At 40.0% G+C, this 13,514-nt stretch overlaps 1 protein-coding gene across 2 annotated transcripts in view; it reads left to right on the plus strand.

The window, feature by feature from the left end:
- Positions 1 to 8,999: 8,999 nt before the first annotated feature.
- Positions 9,000 to 13,514, plus strand: part of LOC117351050 (inter-alpha-trypsin inhibitor heavy chain H4-like) — a 141,717-nt gene continuing 137,202 nt past the window's right edge. For both annotated transcript variants that reach the window (XM_033925734.1, XM_033925735.1), the window contains exons 1-2: positions 9,000 to 9,092; positions 12,592 to 12,752. In XM_033925734.1, coding sequence (XP_033781625.1) covers positions 9,018 to 9,092; positions 12,592 to 12,752 — 236 coding nt within the window. In that variant the 5' untranslated portion in view covers positions 9,000 to 9,017. The remainder of the gene's footprint in view (positions 9,093 to 12,591; positions 12,753 to 13,514) is intronic.

The following is a 13,514-nucleotide window of genomic DNA, read 5'->3' on the forward strand; positions in this document are numbered from 1 at the left end:
AGCCCTCTGCTTCCAAAGCAGTATTCTAAGTCAAAAGGTCACATACCTTATCCTGCTAGTGCCACTAGAGGTCTCTACTGTGATTTTTTACTGATATAAAATCACTCATTAATATTCAAATATTCCTTCTCTAAAAGGTCATATCAGCTTATAATATAAAAAATATGCTCAGAGACATAGAGGCAAAAACAAGGGTTGAACCCCAAAAATGTCGCCTCACCACCCAATCATCGCATATTGATATATTTTAATTGATATCAAAATTTTCATTATGCTGTGTTCCCACAGTCTATCACATTCTCATGGAGTTGAAAATTCCAAAATAACAAACTTATCTTAAATTGCAGGTTCTGACGTGGCCCGTTTCGATCTTGCATCAGGGAACAGTTTATAGTTTATTAAAATAACATAAGATAAGATAACTTAACATAAGATTTCAAAGCGTTGTACATTAAAATCTAAAATAAACAAATACCATACAGGACAGACTAATTTAGGGGGGGGAAGGGTATAACAAAAGGATAGAAGGGGGAAAATTACAATTCTTAAAAAATAAAAAACAAAGGATAAAAACAAAAGGAAAGGATTGGGAAATATTTAAAATTTTAAAAAGTGAAGATAAATTAAAAAGGCATGGGATAAATCAGTCGTAGGCATCTTTATAAAGAAAACATTTTAAGCTACTCTTAAATTTAACCGATTAGTGGATTCAAAAAGTTTTTTCTAAGGTGGTGGTGTCTCTGGAACATAAAAATTAATAATTAGATTTATTTGAAAACATTTAAAATACTACAACTTATAAACTTTATAACAAGAATCATGGCTTTACAGAGGGAACTCACCAAAAATGCTCAAAATCATTTAAAGATGCTGCCGACAGACTAACTTCCTCCACCAGTTTTCAACGGCAAAAAAACTACCGTGAATCTCTTTCAAATACCACACTGATCACATTGGTGATGAGATAGAGGGGCATTTTCAAAGAAAACATCTAAATCCAACTTGGACGTCCAAAGTTGGAGAAACCGAAACGACCATCTACAAATGGCAACTGCTGGACATCCAAATATAATTATATTTTTGAAAACTTGTATTCATAGACATCTTGGCAACCGGGACGTCTAACCTGATATTCTATTTTCGATCAGAAAAACATCCATCTTGAAAACATTCAAATGCAGACCATTTGGACATGGGAAGGGCCAGCATAGTAATGGACTGGCCACCTAGACATCCCAACAAAGCAGTGGGACATCTTAGAGGGTATTGCTGTGAAATTCACATAAAGAGTGCCAGATGTATTGTATATCTCATCAGAACCCCCTTATAATTTATGGAGACCCCATTAACCTTTTCCTATTGTAATAAATTTTACGTTATGCTGGTTCCAATCATAATTATTTTAGCAAAGTTTTGTATTATTCACCGTTATCATTTATGGCTATTGTAAACACAATGGCCCAATAGATGGGACAAATGATAGGTAGAAGGTGTACTGTATGTCCCATGCCATGGGACATACGATGGCAACGACATTTTTTGGAATGTCCCATCATCCGGGACACACGATAGGAAAAGGTTAAACCTACTATACCCACCTGTGTACCACCCAATAGCTCTTATGGCTGCAGATGGCACCTATATAGCATTATAGTGGGGTTTAGGTGAGCTCACTCTTTCTACCATAAATGTAGTGGTAAGAGTTCACTAGCCCACTCACCAAGTAACTCTGCACATCTGTGTGATGTTCTACTAGGCAACCCCTTACCAAATGCTGCTGTTCCAGAGCCAGGTATGTAACCTTTTGTTCTTATTTTTGTGTAGTGTAAGGGGATGGTCAGTGAGCACTAGGGGAGTGTGGTGGGTGTCTTACCTTGATGCATGCAGTGGTCATCTAGTCAGTTTGGGCACCTTTGTGGCACTTAGACACTTCTAAAACATGTCTAGCTCCACACATCTGTGTTCCATCCAAGACGTCTTACATAACATTCGATTATCACTGCAAGATGTCCGAGTCTAACTTATCCTTAAGTATGCCCAAAGCTTGCCCATAATATGCCTTCAACACGCCCATCTCAAGCTCTGGATGCACAGAGGCTGAGACGCCATGCTAGATGACCAGAATTCTTTTGTTTCCACTATAGAGGTTGCCAACAGAGAGTAGCAATTCATTAACGCTACTTATGGCCGACTCCAGAGTCTTTCCTCTAATGCTTCCTGCTTGTGCAGACACAGAAAGTATGTCAGAGAGAAGGCAGGTATGAAGTGCTGATGATAACCTCTACGACAGTAAAATAGTTTTAATGGTACAAGGGGTTGCGATTGGGGGTGGAGGCCATGGGGGACATAGAGAGATGGGGAGGTACCAACTGCCAGCTTGGGATAGGAGGGATGGAAGCCAGAGTGCACGGAAAAGTTAACTGGGAGGAAGGGAAGGGGAAGGGGAAGGAGAATACTGGAGGCAGAACATGACATCACTTCTTAAGTGCAAAAAGTGCTGGAATCCTGTTCCACCCTTTTCCAACACATATTAAGCCCTGCTTTTATAATACACTGGAGCTAATTTTCTTACAGGTTAGTGCATGTAATCAAAGTCACTTCAGTTTTAACCTTGACATTGGGACAATTCAAACAAATTTCTATTTGGTCACAATTAGTTATTTGTATTGGCCACAATTAGCTATACAAACTAGTTAATAAGTCATCCAGTATAAAGTCACAAGCAAACATGATCTCAAAGAAAGCATCTGGGCGCTGTGGTTTAGGCAGAATATTTACTACAATTCTGCCTAAAAATCAGGGGACAAGTCCAATTCCCAAGACATTCCTCCAAATGAACAGAGAGAGAGTTATGTTGCTTCAGAGAAAAGCTACCAAAATAACTCAAGATCTATCCAAAATGTCTTCTGAAATAAAACTTCAGGGCTTTAAAACTATATTCCCTAAAGGATAGGAGATATAATAATAATAATAATAATAAATTTATTTTGTATACCACCATACCCAGGGAGTTCTAGGTGGTTCACAGCAGTTAGATTCAATACAAACAGTGCAGTTGCAGTTGACAACAAAAAATGAACAAAGCAATTATAAAAGTTAACATGATGGTTATACGTCTACAATTTAAGTGAAGGGAACAAAAAAAAAAAATACATGCATATGTACAAAAAGTACATGCAATAAGGACATGCATAGTAAATAAATTTTAGGGCAAAAAATTTCTCTAGAACAGGAGTCCTCAAACTACAGCATATGAGCTGGATCTAGCCTATGGGCCTTTTTTTTTTCTGATCCACTATACTTTTCCTTTCCACAGCTGTATCTCACTAGTATAGGATAGCAGCGATGTCCATAGGGCTTGTGGGGTTTCCCAAGCACTGTCTGCAAAAGAATAAGTCACATGTTTATGGTTGTCATTGTCCGCCCGCTTGGCGGAATCCCGGAATTTTCTTATGCTCTTCTGGATCCTCCGTGTCCTTCCAGTCTCTGGGGTAATTCTGGTCAGTTGGTCCTCTGGCGCCTCTGATCACCTAGGTCCCTTCTGGTCACCACTGGTCACTCTGACCTTTAACCACACTCTGGCCATGTCAGGATATGTTGGTTTAACGAGGGTTAGAAACATAGAAACATAGAAAAAAGCGGCAGAAAAGGGCTATAGCCCACCAAGTCTGCCCATTCCAAGTATCCCTCCCCCCTGAGTTTACTCCCTTAACGATCCCACATGAGTATCCCATTTTCTCTTAAAATCCGTCACGCTGCTGGCCTCTATCACCTGGAGTGGGAGTCTGTTCCAATGATCCACCACTCTTTCGGTGAAGAAGTATTTCCTGGAGTCGCCATGAAACTTCCCTCCCCTGACTTTCAGTGGATGCCCTCTGGTGGTCGAGGGTCCCAGGAGCCAGAAGATATCCTCTCAAGGGTTGCCTGAGAGCTCCTGACAGAAAGTACGCAGGTAAGACTAGTCTCAGTTAGGGCGCTGGTCTTTGACCAGAGGGCCGCTGCATGAGCGGACTGCTGGGCATGATGGACCACCAGTCTGACCCAGCAGCGGCAATTTTTATGTTCTTATGACAAGCTCTTCCTCTGGGTTCCTTTAGTCTGGAAGTCATGGGAAGAGATTCCTCAAACATGGAATTCTCTTCTCGATAAGTTCAAGAGTAACTTTAAATGTTTCCTAGTCAAGGATGCCTTCAATCTCTGACTCTTTGAACCAGAATGAGCTCCTTATGCATTTGATCTCTATATTATAAACTCTTTTTCTTTTACTTTCTTCTTTTAATCCCTCACTTAAGTTTTTTTTTCCTTTATTTGTTTTCTTTCCTATTTTATATGGTATTTCTTAAGAACATAAGAAGTTGCCTCCGCTGGGTCAGACCAGAGGTCCATCCTGCCCAGCAGTCCGCACCCACGGTGGCCCATCAGGTCCATGACCTGTCAGGTGTTCCTTGACTTGGCCCTATAATCCCCTTGTTTCTATACCCTATCTCTACCTCTATCTGTACCCCTCAATCCCCCTATCCTTCAGGAATTTATCCAATCCGTCTTTGAATCCCCGTAGTGTACTCTGCCCTATCACAACCTCCGGGAGCGCGTTCCATGTGTCCACCACCCTCTGTGTGAAGAATTCCTAGCATTGGTTCTAAACCTGTCCTCTTTCAGCTTTCCCGAGTGCCCCCTTGTACTTGTGGTTCCCTTTAGTCTGAAGAATCTGTCCCTGTCTACCTTCTCTATGCCTTTTATGATCTTGAAAGTTTCTATCATGTCTCCTCTATGTCTCTGCTTTTCCAGGGAGAAGAGCCCCAGCCTTTCCATCCCATCAGCATATGAAAAGTTTTCCATACCTTTTATCATTTTTGTCGCTCTTCTCTGGACCCTTTCAAGTATCGCCATGTCCTTTTTGAGGTATGGCGATCAATACTGGACACAGTACTCCAGATGCGGGCACACCATTGCACGATACAGAGGCAGGATGACATCCTTCGTCCTGGTTGTGATACCCTTCTTAATAATACCCAACATTCGGTTTGCTTTCTTTGAGGCTGCTGCACATTGCGCCGATGATTTCATTGTTGTATCCACCAGCACACCCAAGTCTTTTTCACGGTTACTTACCCCCAGCAATGATCCCCCCCATTGTGTAGCTGAACATCGGGTTCTTTTTCCCTATATGCATGACCTTGCATTTCTCTATATTAAAGCGCATTTGCCATTTATTTGCCCACTCCTCCAGTTTGCTTAGGTCCCTTTGCAGGTCTTCACATTCTTCCTCTGTTCTAACCCTGCTGCAGAGTTTGGTGTCATCCGCAAATTTTATGACTTCACACTTCGTCCCTGTTTCTAGGTCGTTTATGAATTTATTGAACAACAGCGGTCCCAACACCGACCCCTGCGGAACACCGCTCGTGATCCTCTGCCAGTCAGAGTATTGGCCCTTCACTCCAACCCTTTGCTTTCTGCCTGCCAACCAGTGTTTTATCCATCTATATACATCCTCTTCCACCCCGTGGTTCCACAGCTTCCTAAGTAGCCACTCATGGGGTACCTTGTCAAAGGCTTTCTGGAAGTCGAGGTATTGTAAGTCTTTTTATTTTAAGTCTGTATTTTATGTTGTACGTCCCCAATTGTTTTTAATCTTTTTATTTTGTACATCACTTAGAAGCAAGATTAAGTGATTTAATCAAATTTTTAATAAAGCTTGAAAACTTATATCAAGGTGAAGATAAAGGTCCTTTCCAGCATGCAATTCCCCAGTATTTAAATCTATATGCAAACAATGTGTCATCAGTTTCTTTAAGGGCTCTGCTTCCTTTTTCCTTAGACCTACGCTGTCTTCTGGTAGTGCTTTCTCAGTGAGGTGTTTCTCCTCAAGTTCATAGTTTCTGGTGACGGAATTACACCTCATCACAATGGTATTGGCAGAAAAGCTGGCAGGGTTTCTCAGTCCCTGACAGCTGAGAAAAAGATGATGCCTGAGAAAGGAGGAGAGTGAATAAGAGTGAAGGGAGATAAAGTGAAGGGATAAGGAAGAGGAGGGAATTAGAGGGGTGAATGAGGGAGGAAAAGGAAGAAAAAGGCAGGAGAAGAGCTGAGACATAGGGAGAGAATGGGGAAGGGGAGGAAGTAAGCAAGAGCAAAGGAATGGAAAGAAGAAAGATGTAAAAGAGAAAAGAGAATGGGGAAGGGTAAGTGAAAAGGAAGGACAGAGAAAGGAGGGAAATTGATAAGCAAGTGGATAGACATGGGAAGAGAGGTATGGTAGATATGAACAGCATCAAAAGTAAAAGCGAAGACCGAGGGTCCACAAAAGTCAAACAACACCAGCAAACAAAGGCAATGGAACTGATGATCTGGATGAAACCAATTTATTCAAGGAGAAATATGGTACAGTTTCAGACAACCCTTACCCTATATGTCTTGTTTGTCTGTCCAAGTTGGATTGTAAGCTCTTTTGATCAGGTACCATCTATTAAATGTCAAATGTACAGTGCTACGTATGCCTTTCAGCGCTATAGAAGTGATAAATAATGGCAGTAGTAGGGTTCTTGTACAGTCTAAAGGAGAATACAGTCCAGGGGAGAACAAACATGGTCTGTGTTTCAGCAAAAGATTGCCTTCCTTAGGGGTCCTTCAAAGAGATATCAAAACAGGGCTTTCATGTAACCTCCCTAAGAAGAATGACAGCATTAGCTGCTATACTTCTTGGACATTACATCTGAAAACCTTGCAATCATCTCTTCTCACACCATTCAATGTTTATCTGAAAGACAACTTTTTACAGTGCTGTGAATGAGGACAGGATGACTCTGAGAAGTGATGGAGAAAAATACAGCCTTTTTCTGACTGGTCAGCCACTCAAATACAGCCTTTTGTTTGTAGTGACTTAAAATCATTGCCATCTGAAGGGCAGTTCCCGGCTTACCTAAAAAAAAAAACATTCCAGTTGCATAGACGTCTACACTCTACATCTCTAAAAAGCACCTTTACAACTGACACCCTTGTTAGCAGTCTTAGGAGGTAGATCACAGATTGAATATAAAAATAGACTTACTCACCCTATGTCTTTAGAGTTAGCATAAGAACATATAAGAACATAAGAAACGCCTTCACCGGATCAGACCGAGGTCCATCTAGTCCAGCGATCCGCACACGCGGCGGCCCATTTAGGTACTCCTATATGGAGACCCGGATTTACCGTATCCCTCAATATGATATGCAAGAAGGAAGGCATCCAACTTGCGCTTGAATCCCAGTACAGTAGTCTCCTCCACAACCTCCTCCGGGAGTGCATTCCAAGCATCCACCACGCGCTATGTGAAAGAAAACTTCCTGACATTTGTCCTGAACCTGCTGCCACTCAGTTTCAGGCTATGGCCTCTTGTCCGTGTCACATGTGAAAATGTCAGTAATGCTGCTTCTTGGTCTATTTTATCAAATCCTTTTAATATTTTGAAAGTCTCAATCAAATACCCTCTCAGTCTTCTCTTCTCAAGGGTAAACAGTCCCAGTTTCCTGAGTCGATCTTTGTAGCTCATATGTTCAATTCCTTTAATAAGTTTCGTGGCTCGCCTCTGCACTTTCTCTAGCAGAGTTATATCCTTTTTAAGGTATGGAGACCAGTGTTGGACACAGTATTCTAAGTGCGGTCTGACCATAGTTCTATAAAGTGGCAATATAACATCTTCCGATCTACTCGTAATCTAGATCAGGTCTGAAACACTATGTTGGGGCAATGAATGAAGTTTTCAGTGCTACCACTTATGGTATTTTAAAATAATGGTCTAGAATAAGGAGTAGGCAACACTGGTAATGTCTGGGCATTGAATTTCCAGATTTGTGTGGCCAGCTATTTATTATCCAGTTAAATGCGATATTCAGCATTTAATTGCCTAATCAAAACTGGACAAAGATAAGACCGCATTTTATGTCGTCTAATTAGAAATAAATTACATTACATTACATTACATTACATTTGTGCTTTGGTGCTGGAGAAGTATTTTAGGCATGCCGTGGACTGCCAGAAGAACTAAGAAATTGATTCTGGGAGAGATTAAACTAGCTATGGTCACTTGAAGTTTTTTTTTTCAAGTTTATTTACAATTTGATAAAACTGCTTATAAAGACTTTCTAAGCGCTGAAGCCCAAATGATGAAGTTATGACTGTCTTATTTTGGTCACATCATCAGAAGAGAGAGATCACTGGAAAAGGACATCATGTTTGAGAAGATTGAAGGAACCAGGCGAAGAAGGTGACCTGCAATCAGATGGCTGGATACATTGAAAAAAACCATGGGGGATGATTTTGGAGGACCTTTCCGGACTAGCACAAAACCGATTTCTTTTTAGATCCACAATTCATCAAGTCACTAGGACTCGAGCACGAGTTGATGGCATCTAACTAACAACAATTAACTTTTCTGAATAAGTGTTGAATCTGCCCCCAGACCACCCACATAACAGCTGGCTTTGCTTTTGGTGGTCAGTGCTGATATCAGCAGATAGCCCCACACCAGCAAGTTAACTGGCCAAGAGCTTTCTTCTACTTGGTTAGATCACCTTGAATATCAACCCCAATGTTTGAAAAAGTAAATGACAAGAGTCAAAAGAGTGAGAAGCAAATTTTATAAACATTGTAGACATGTAGAGAAGACTATGGGTTACAAGATGTAAGAAGAAAAGAGAGAGAGAGAGAGAGAGAGATGGATTCAGAATGATGCCACTATTTCTGGTGCAGTCTGAGAAGGAATGAGGAATACGAGGAGAAAAGAAAAAGGGGGAGCTAGAGGGTAAACAGAAATAAAGAGAATCTTTTTGAGGCACTGAGTACACGGAATGGTCTATGGCTTATTAAATTTAATATATTGCAGCTTCATTACAAAAAACAATGAGTACAGTGTGATGGGTAGCTTCAAAATAAGTTTAATATTTAAACAACATGTCCACACACCACCTACTTGCTAAGTTAGTGATTAACTGAGTGCTAGGCAGCCGTTTCTCAATTCTGTGCATGCATTTCCAAAATGGATGGACAAGTGCTCACTGTATTTCTGGCAATTTCATCAATCATACTTCCATCAAATTCTTTTGCAAAAAAGGTACTGGATTTCATTGTTATATATGTTTTATATGCTAAATGATGTAATAAGGAGGATGATTTTCAGAGCTATTTTCCTCCGTATAAAGTTCGATTTTCAAAGCATTTATGCTCCTAACTTTGGGAGTTATAGTAATAAATTGACCTCTAAAAATTTACTAGGACCAAGTGCGTAAAGGGCCCCTTTTACAAAGCCGCAATAGTGAGCAGTGGTGCAGCCCATAACAATCGAAGAGACTGCACCACATTTGCTGGGTGGAAATCACTACTGTGGCTTTGTAAAAGAGGCTTACCATTTTTACTCAAAATTTCACCAGACTCTAAAATTTAAGAGTAGAAAAAGTGGCTGGCAACATGCAAATTTAAGACGGGGAAAAGAAATTAGGAGCTTAGCACTGATTTCCAGCACTAGGCTCATTAATTAGATGCGTACATCTAGGAAGACTAGACTAGGTTTATAAGCATAACCTTTAAGCTTCTAAATTGAGATGAGATGAATTTTCAGCTGAAAAGTTGCGCGCCTAAATTTAGCTAAAGACAGGGCACACATTTAGGTGGCTAACTCCTGGAGATCGCACCTTCAAAAAGATATAAACAGGATGGAGTCGGTCCAGAGCAAGGCTACTAAAATGGCTAAACCAGGTCACAAGTGCCTGGCAGTAGTAGCAACATTCTATGCTCCCGATCCCAGGGCAAGCAGTGGCTTCCCCCATGTCTGTCTCAACAGCAGACTATGAACTTCTCTTTCAGGAATTTGTCCAAACCTTTTTTAAACCCAGCTACGTTAACTGCTGTTACCATGTCCTCTGGCAATGCGTTCCAGAGCTTAACTATTCTCTTAGTGAAAAAATATTTCCTCCTATTGGTTTTAAAACTATTTCGCTGGAACTTCATTAAGTGTCCCCTAGTCTTTGTAATTTTTGATGGAGTGAAAAATCGATCCACTCAGGATTTTGTAGACTTCAATCATATCTCCCCTCAGCCGTCTCTTTTCTGAGCTGAAGAGCCCTAACCTCTTTAGTCTTTCCTCATATGAGAGGAGTTCCATCTCTTTTATCATCTTGGTTGCTCTTCTTTGAATCTTTTCTAATTCCTCTATATCTTTTTTGAGATATGACAACCTGAACTGCATGCACCAAATTTTGAGCATGATCTTGAGATGTGAGTACAATGTAATTAGTTAATGATCCAAATAACACCAATTATTGCCATTTCATGGCAGTTAAAAAAAAAAAAAATTCTCTGCTCACTATTGCCTGCATGCTATTCTATAAAGTCATGCGCTAAAATTGTTTCTTGCACAGCCCTAAAAGGGCAGGGCCATGGAAGGGCCAAGGGCAAGTCAAGAGCATTCCCATAATTTAGTTGCGATGTTACAGAATGCCAGGGTTGTGTGTTCAACTTGCTTGCCAAGATTTACACCAGGTGTTGTTTGGTATAAGTCCACACGCCTAAAGTTGATTGCGGGAATTAACGCTAACCACTATTGCATGATCCACAAAGCTATATACGGCAAAAACTCCCAATGTGCCCACAATAAGCATCAACTGTAGGCCAACGCAATGGTTTATGATCCCCTTCACATCTCCTTAACAAATCCGCTGGAAAAAAAAATGTTCAAGTCTACATTCAAATTCCTGGCTCCATACATTTGGGATACACTCCTTACATCTCTGCGGCAGGTGTCCTGTTCTACTCCCAGAAGACACTTAAGACATATCTTTTCTCCACATAAGATAAGATGACTCTAGCCAGTATATCCATCTCTACTGATCTCTTTTGCCTTATTCACAATTCCTAATGTTAAACACTGTAATGTTTTGATACCTCACAAATTAGGGACCCCTGATGAAGGCATGTTAACTGAAACATGGACCGTGTCGGGTCTCCTGGTTTGTAAAAAGGCGGTGACATTAACCGCAATAAATAATTGTTTTAATAAACATAGCCTGCATCTTGTATGCTTGTTTGCAGTTTTCTTTTGTTTTGTGCTGCTTCTGTTTCACTGCAGACCTTGTTGGATTGTGTTTATTGTTAAACACTGTACAAAATCTTTTGTTAGCCATATTGAATCCTTGTTGCAAAATTGCAGGATATACTACTATTAGTACTATAAGAAAGTTCTTTACCAAAGAACACTACAAGATCATTGTACAATCCCTCACACTCAGTACTTTGGATTACTGCAACAGCCTCTACCTACCATGCCCAAACTACATGATAAAACAACTACAGACCATTCAGAACACAGCCATCAGACTCATCTACTGTCTCAGCAAATATGACCACATCACCCCCGCCTATGTAGACTCTCACTGGCTTCCGATAAAAGCAAGAACTCAATTCAAGTTCTATTGTCTTCTATTTAAAGTAACCCATGGAACTGCCCCCTGTTACCTAAACAACCGCCTATACCGCTACCACTCATCCAGATCAAGGAGAACTCAAAACCTATTCACCTTCCCCCCTCATAATGGTACCCGACGTAAGAAACTATACGACAGCCTTCTAGCGACACAGGCAGCGAAAACTGACCCCACCATCACCAAACTAATGATCAACACAACAGACATCAAAGTGTTTCGAAAAGAAATCAAAACATTTCTATTCAAAAAACACGTCCTTACTAACTAGTCTCCTCCCCTTTCGCACAAGCTCTCCCTCTCCTGAATATCACATTAGTCAACTCCTAGAACCTTTCCCTCCAAAAATACTCAGATTCCTAAATAAGCATTTACCTCACTATCCAACAAACTTCTTACGTCATTGTTAGGTAACTTCTCGTCTGTAACCCGCATATACTGATATTCTCCACTATATCCTGTTATCACTTGATTCTCTTAAATGTAATTCTTATAATTTAATGTAATTCTTATAATTAAATGTAATTCTTATAATTGAATCCTCTACCACACCATGTAAAGTACATGAATCACGGTTATGCAATATCTCTAGATAATCTATTAAGTAATTTCTCTAGATAATCTGTTATGTAATTTCTCTGGATAATCTCTGTTTTGCAATTCTCTCGGTAATATCCAGATCTCTTATAATTTGTAATCCGCCTAGAACCGCAAGGCACAGGCGGAATAGAAATCACTAATGTAATGTAATGTAATTATTTCTATAGCGGTAAAAAGGTGTACGGAGCGCTGTACATTTTAACACACAATAGACAGTCCCTGCTCAGAAGAGCTTAGAATCTAATTTAGACAGGACATTACAGGGTTGGGGAGATTATGGTAGAGGAAATGATACAGTGGGTCTAGGTATCTGACAGCAGTGAGTGGGAGTCAAGAGTTAAAAGCAGTTTAAAAAAAGTGAGTCTGTATGATATAAAGGGCGCTTATCACCAAGTGCTCTTTATAGAATATGATTTTAGTGCAGATCTTAACTTTCATTGCTGTGTTAAAAATGCATACATAAATTAGGAGGACAGTAGAAATAGGTTATTGGATTTAATTTTGAGTCAATTTAAATATGTTCATTTAATTTTTCAGAGAGACATCGATATCTACAGCGTTCATGTGGACTGCCAAGTTTCTGCACGATTTGCTCACACTGTTATTACGAGCAGAATGGTCAACAGAGCTAATGAATCCAGGGAGGCATTATTTGAAGTTGAGTTGCCTAAGACAGCCTTCATCACTAACTACAGCATGTATGGACAACTTTTACTCTCTCATTTACATTTCTAAAGTTGCATTTGCAAAGACATGCAAAACAAATTTGTGACACCTTGCCAACTTTGTGGGGAAAAAAGATCACAAAAGAGTTAGATTCCTATAAACACTTCATTTCATAAAATCTAATATATCTTTTAGAAGGGTGAAGATATGTTTCTATCAAGAGAGCCTGGGATAGGCATATAAGTTCTCTGAAAGAGATAATGGTTTCTGCAGATGGGCAGACTAGATGGGCCATTTGGCCTTTATCTGCCGTCATGTTTCTATAATCATAAATCTCTATGACATCACAATGCAAGTGTAAAGAGCCTTAGCCAATAGGGAGAGGAGATTCAAATGTTAAGATTCTTAACCAATAGGGAGAGGAGGAGATAGTGGATGCTGCAGATGGGCAAGACTGGATGGGTCATTTGGCTTTTATCTGCCATCATGTTTCTATGTTTCTATATAGAGCTAACGATTTCAGTGGTGGAGTCTCCAGAGACGAAGGCTTTTTATTCTCAATTGCTGTATTACCACTGTGGGTGACTGGCTTAAGAAAACCCTCTGTCTTTTAATCTAAAACAGAGATTTAGGGGTATGCAGACGAGTAAAAATCGATAGTTTAGATGTAATTCGTACAAAGTCAGTATAACTAGAACATTAATAATAATAATAATAACTTTATTTTTTCTATACTGCCATAATCTTGCGACTTCTAGGCAGTTCACAGTGATGAGAGCTGTGCAATCAGCAAA

This window comes from Geotrypetes seraphini, chromosome 17, assembly GCF_902459505.1.
Source record: "Geotrypetes seraphini chromosome 17, aGeoSer1.1, whole genome shotgun sequence".
Lineage (NCBI taxonomy): Eukaryota > Metazoa > Chordata > Amphibia > Gymnophiona > Dermophiidae > Geotrypetes > Geotrypetes seraphini.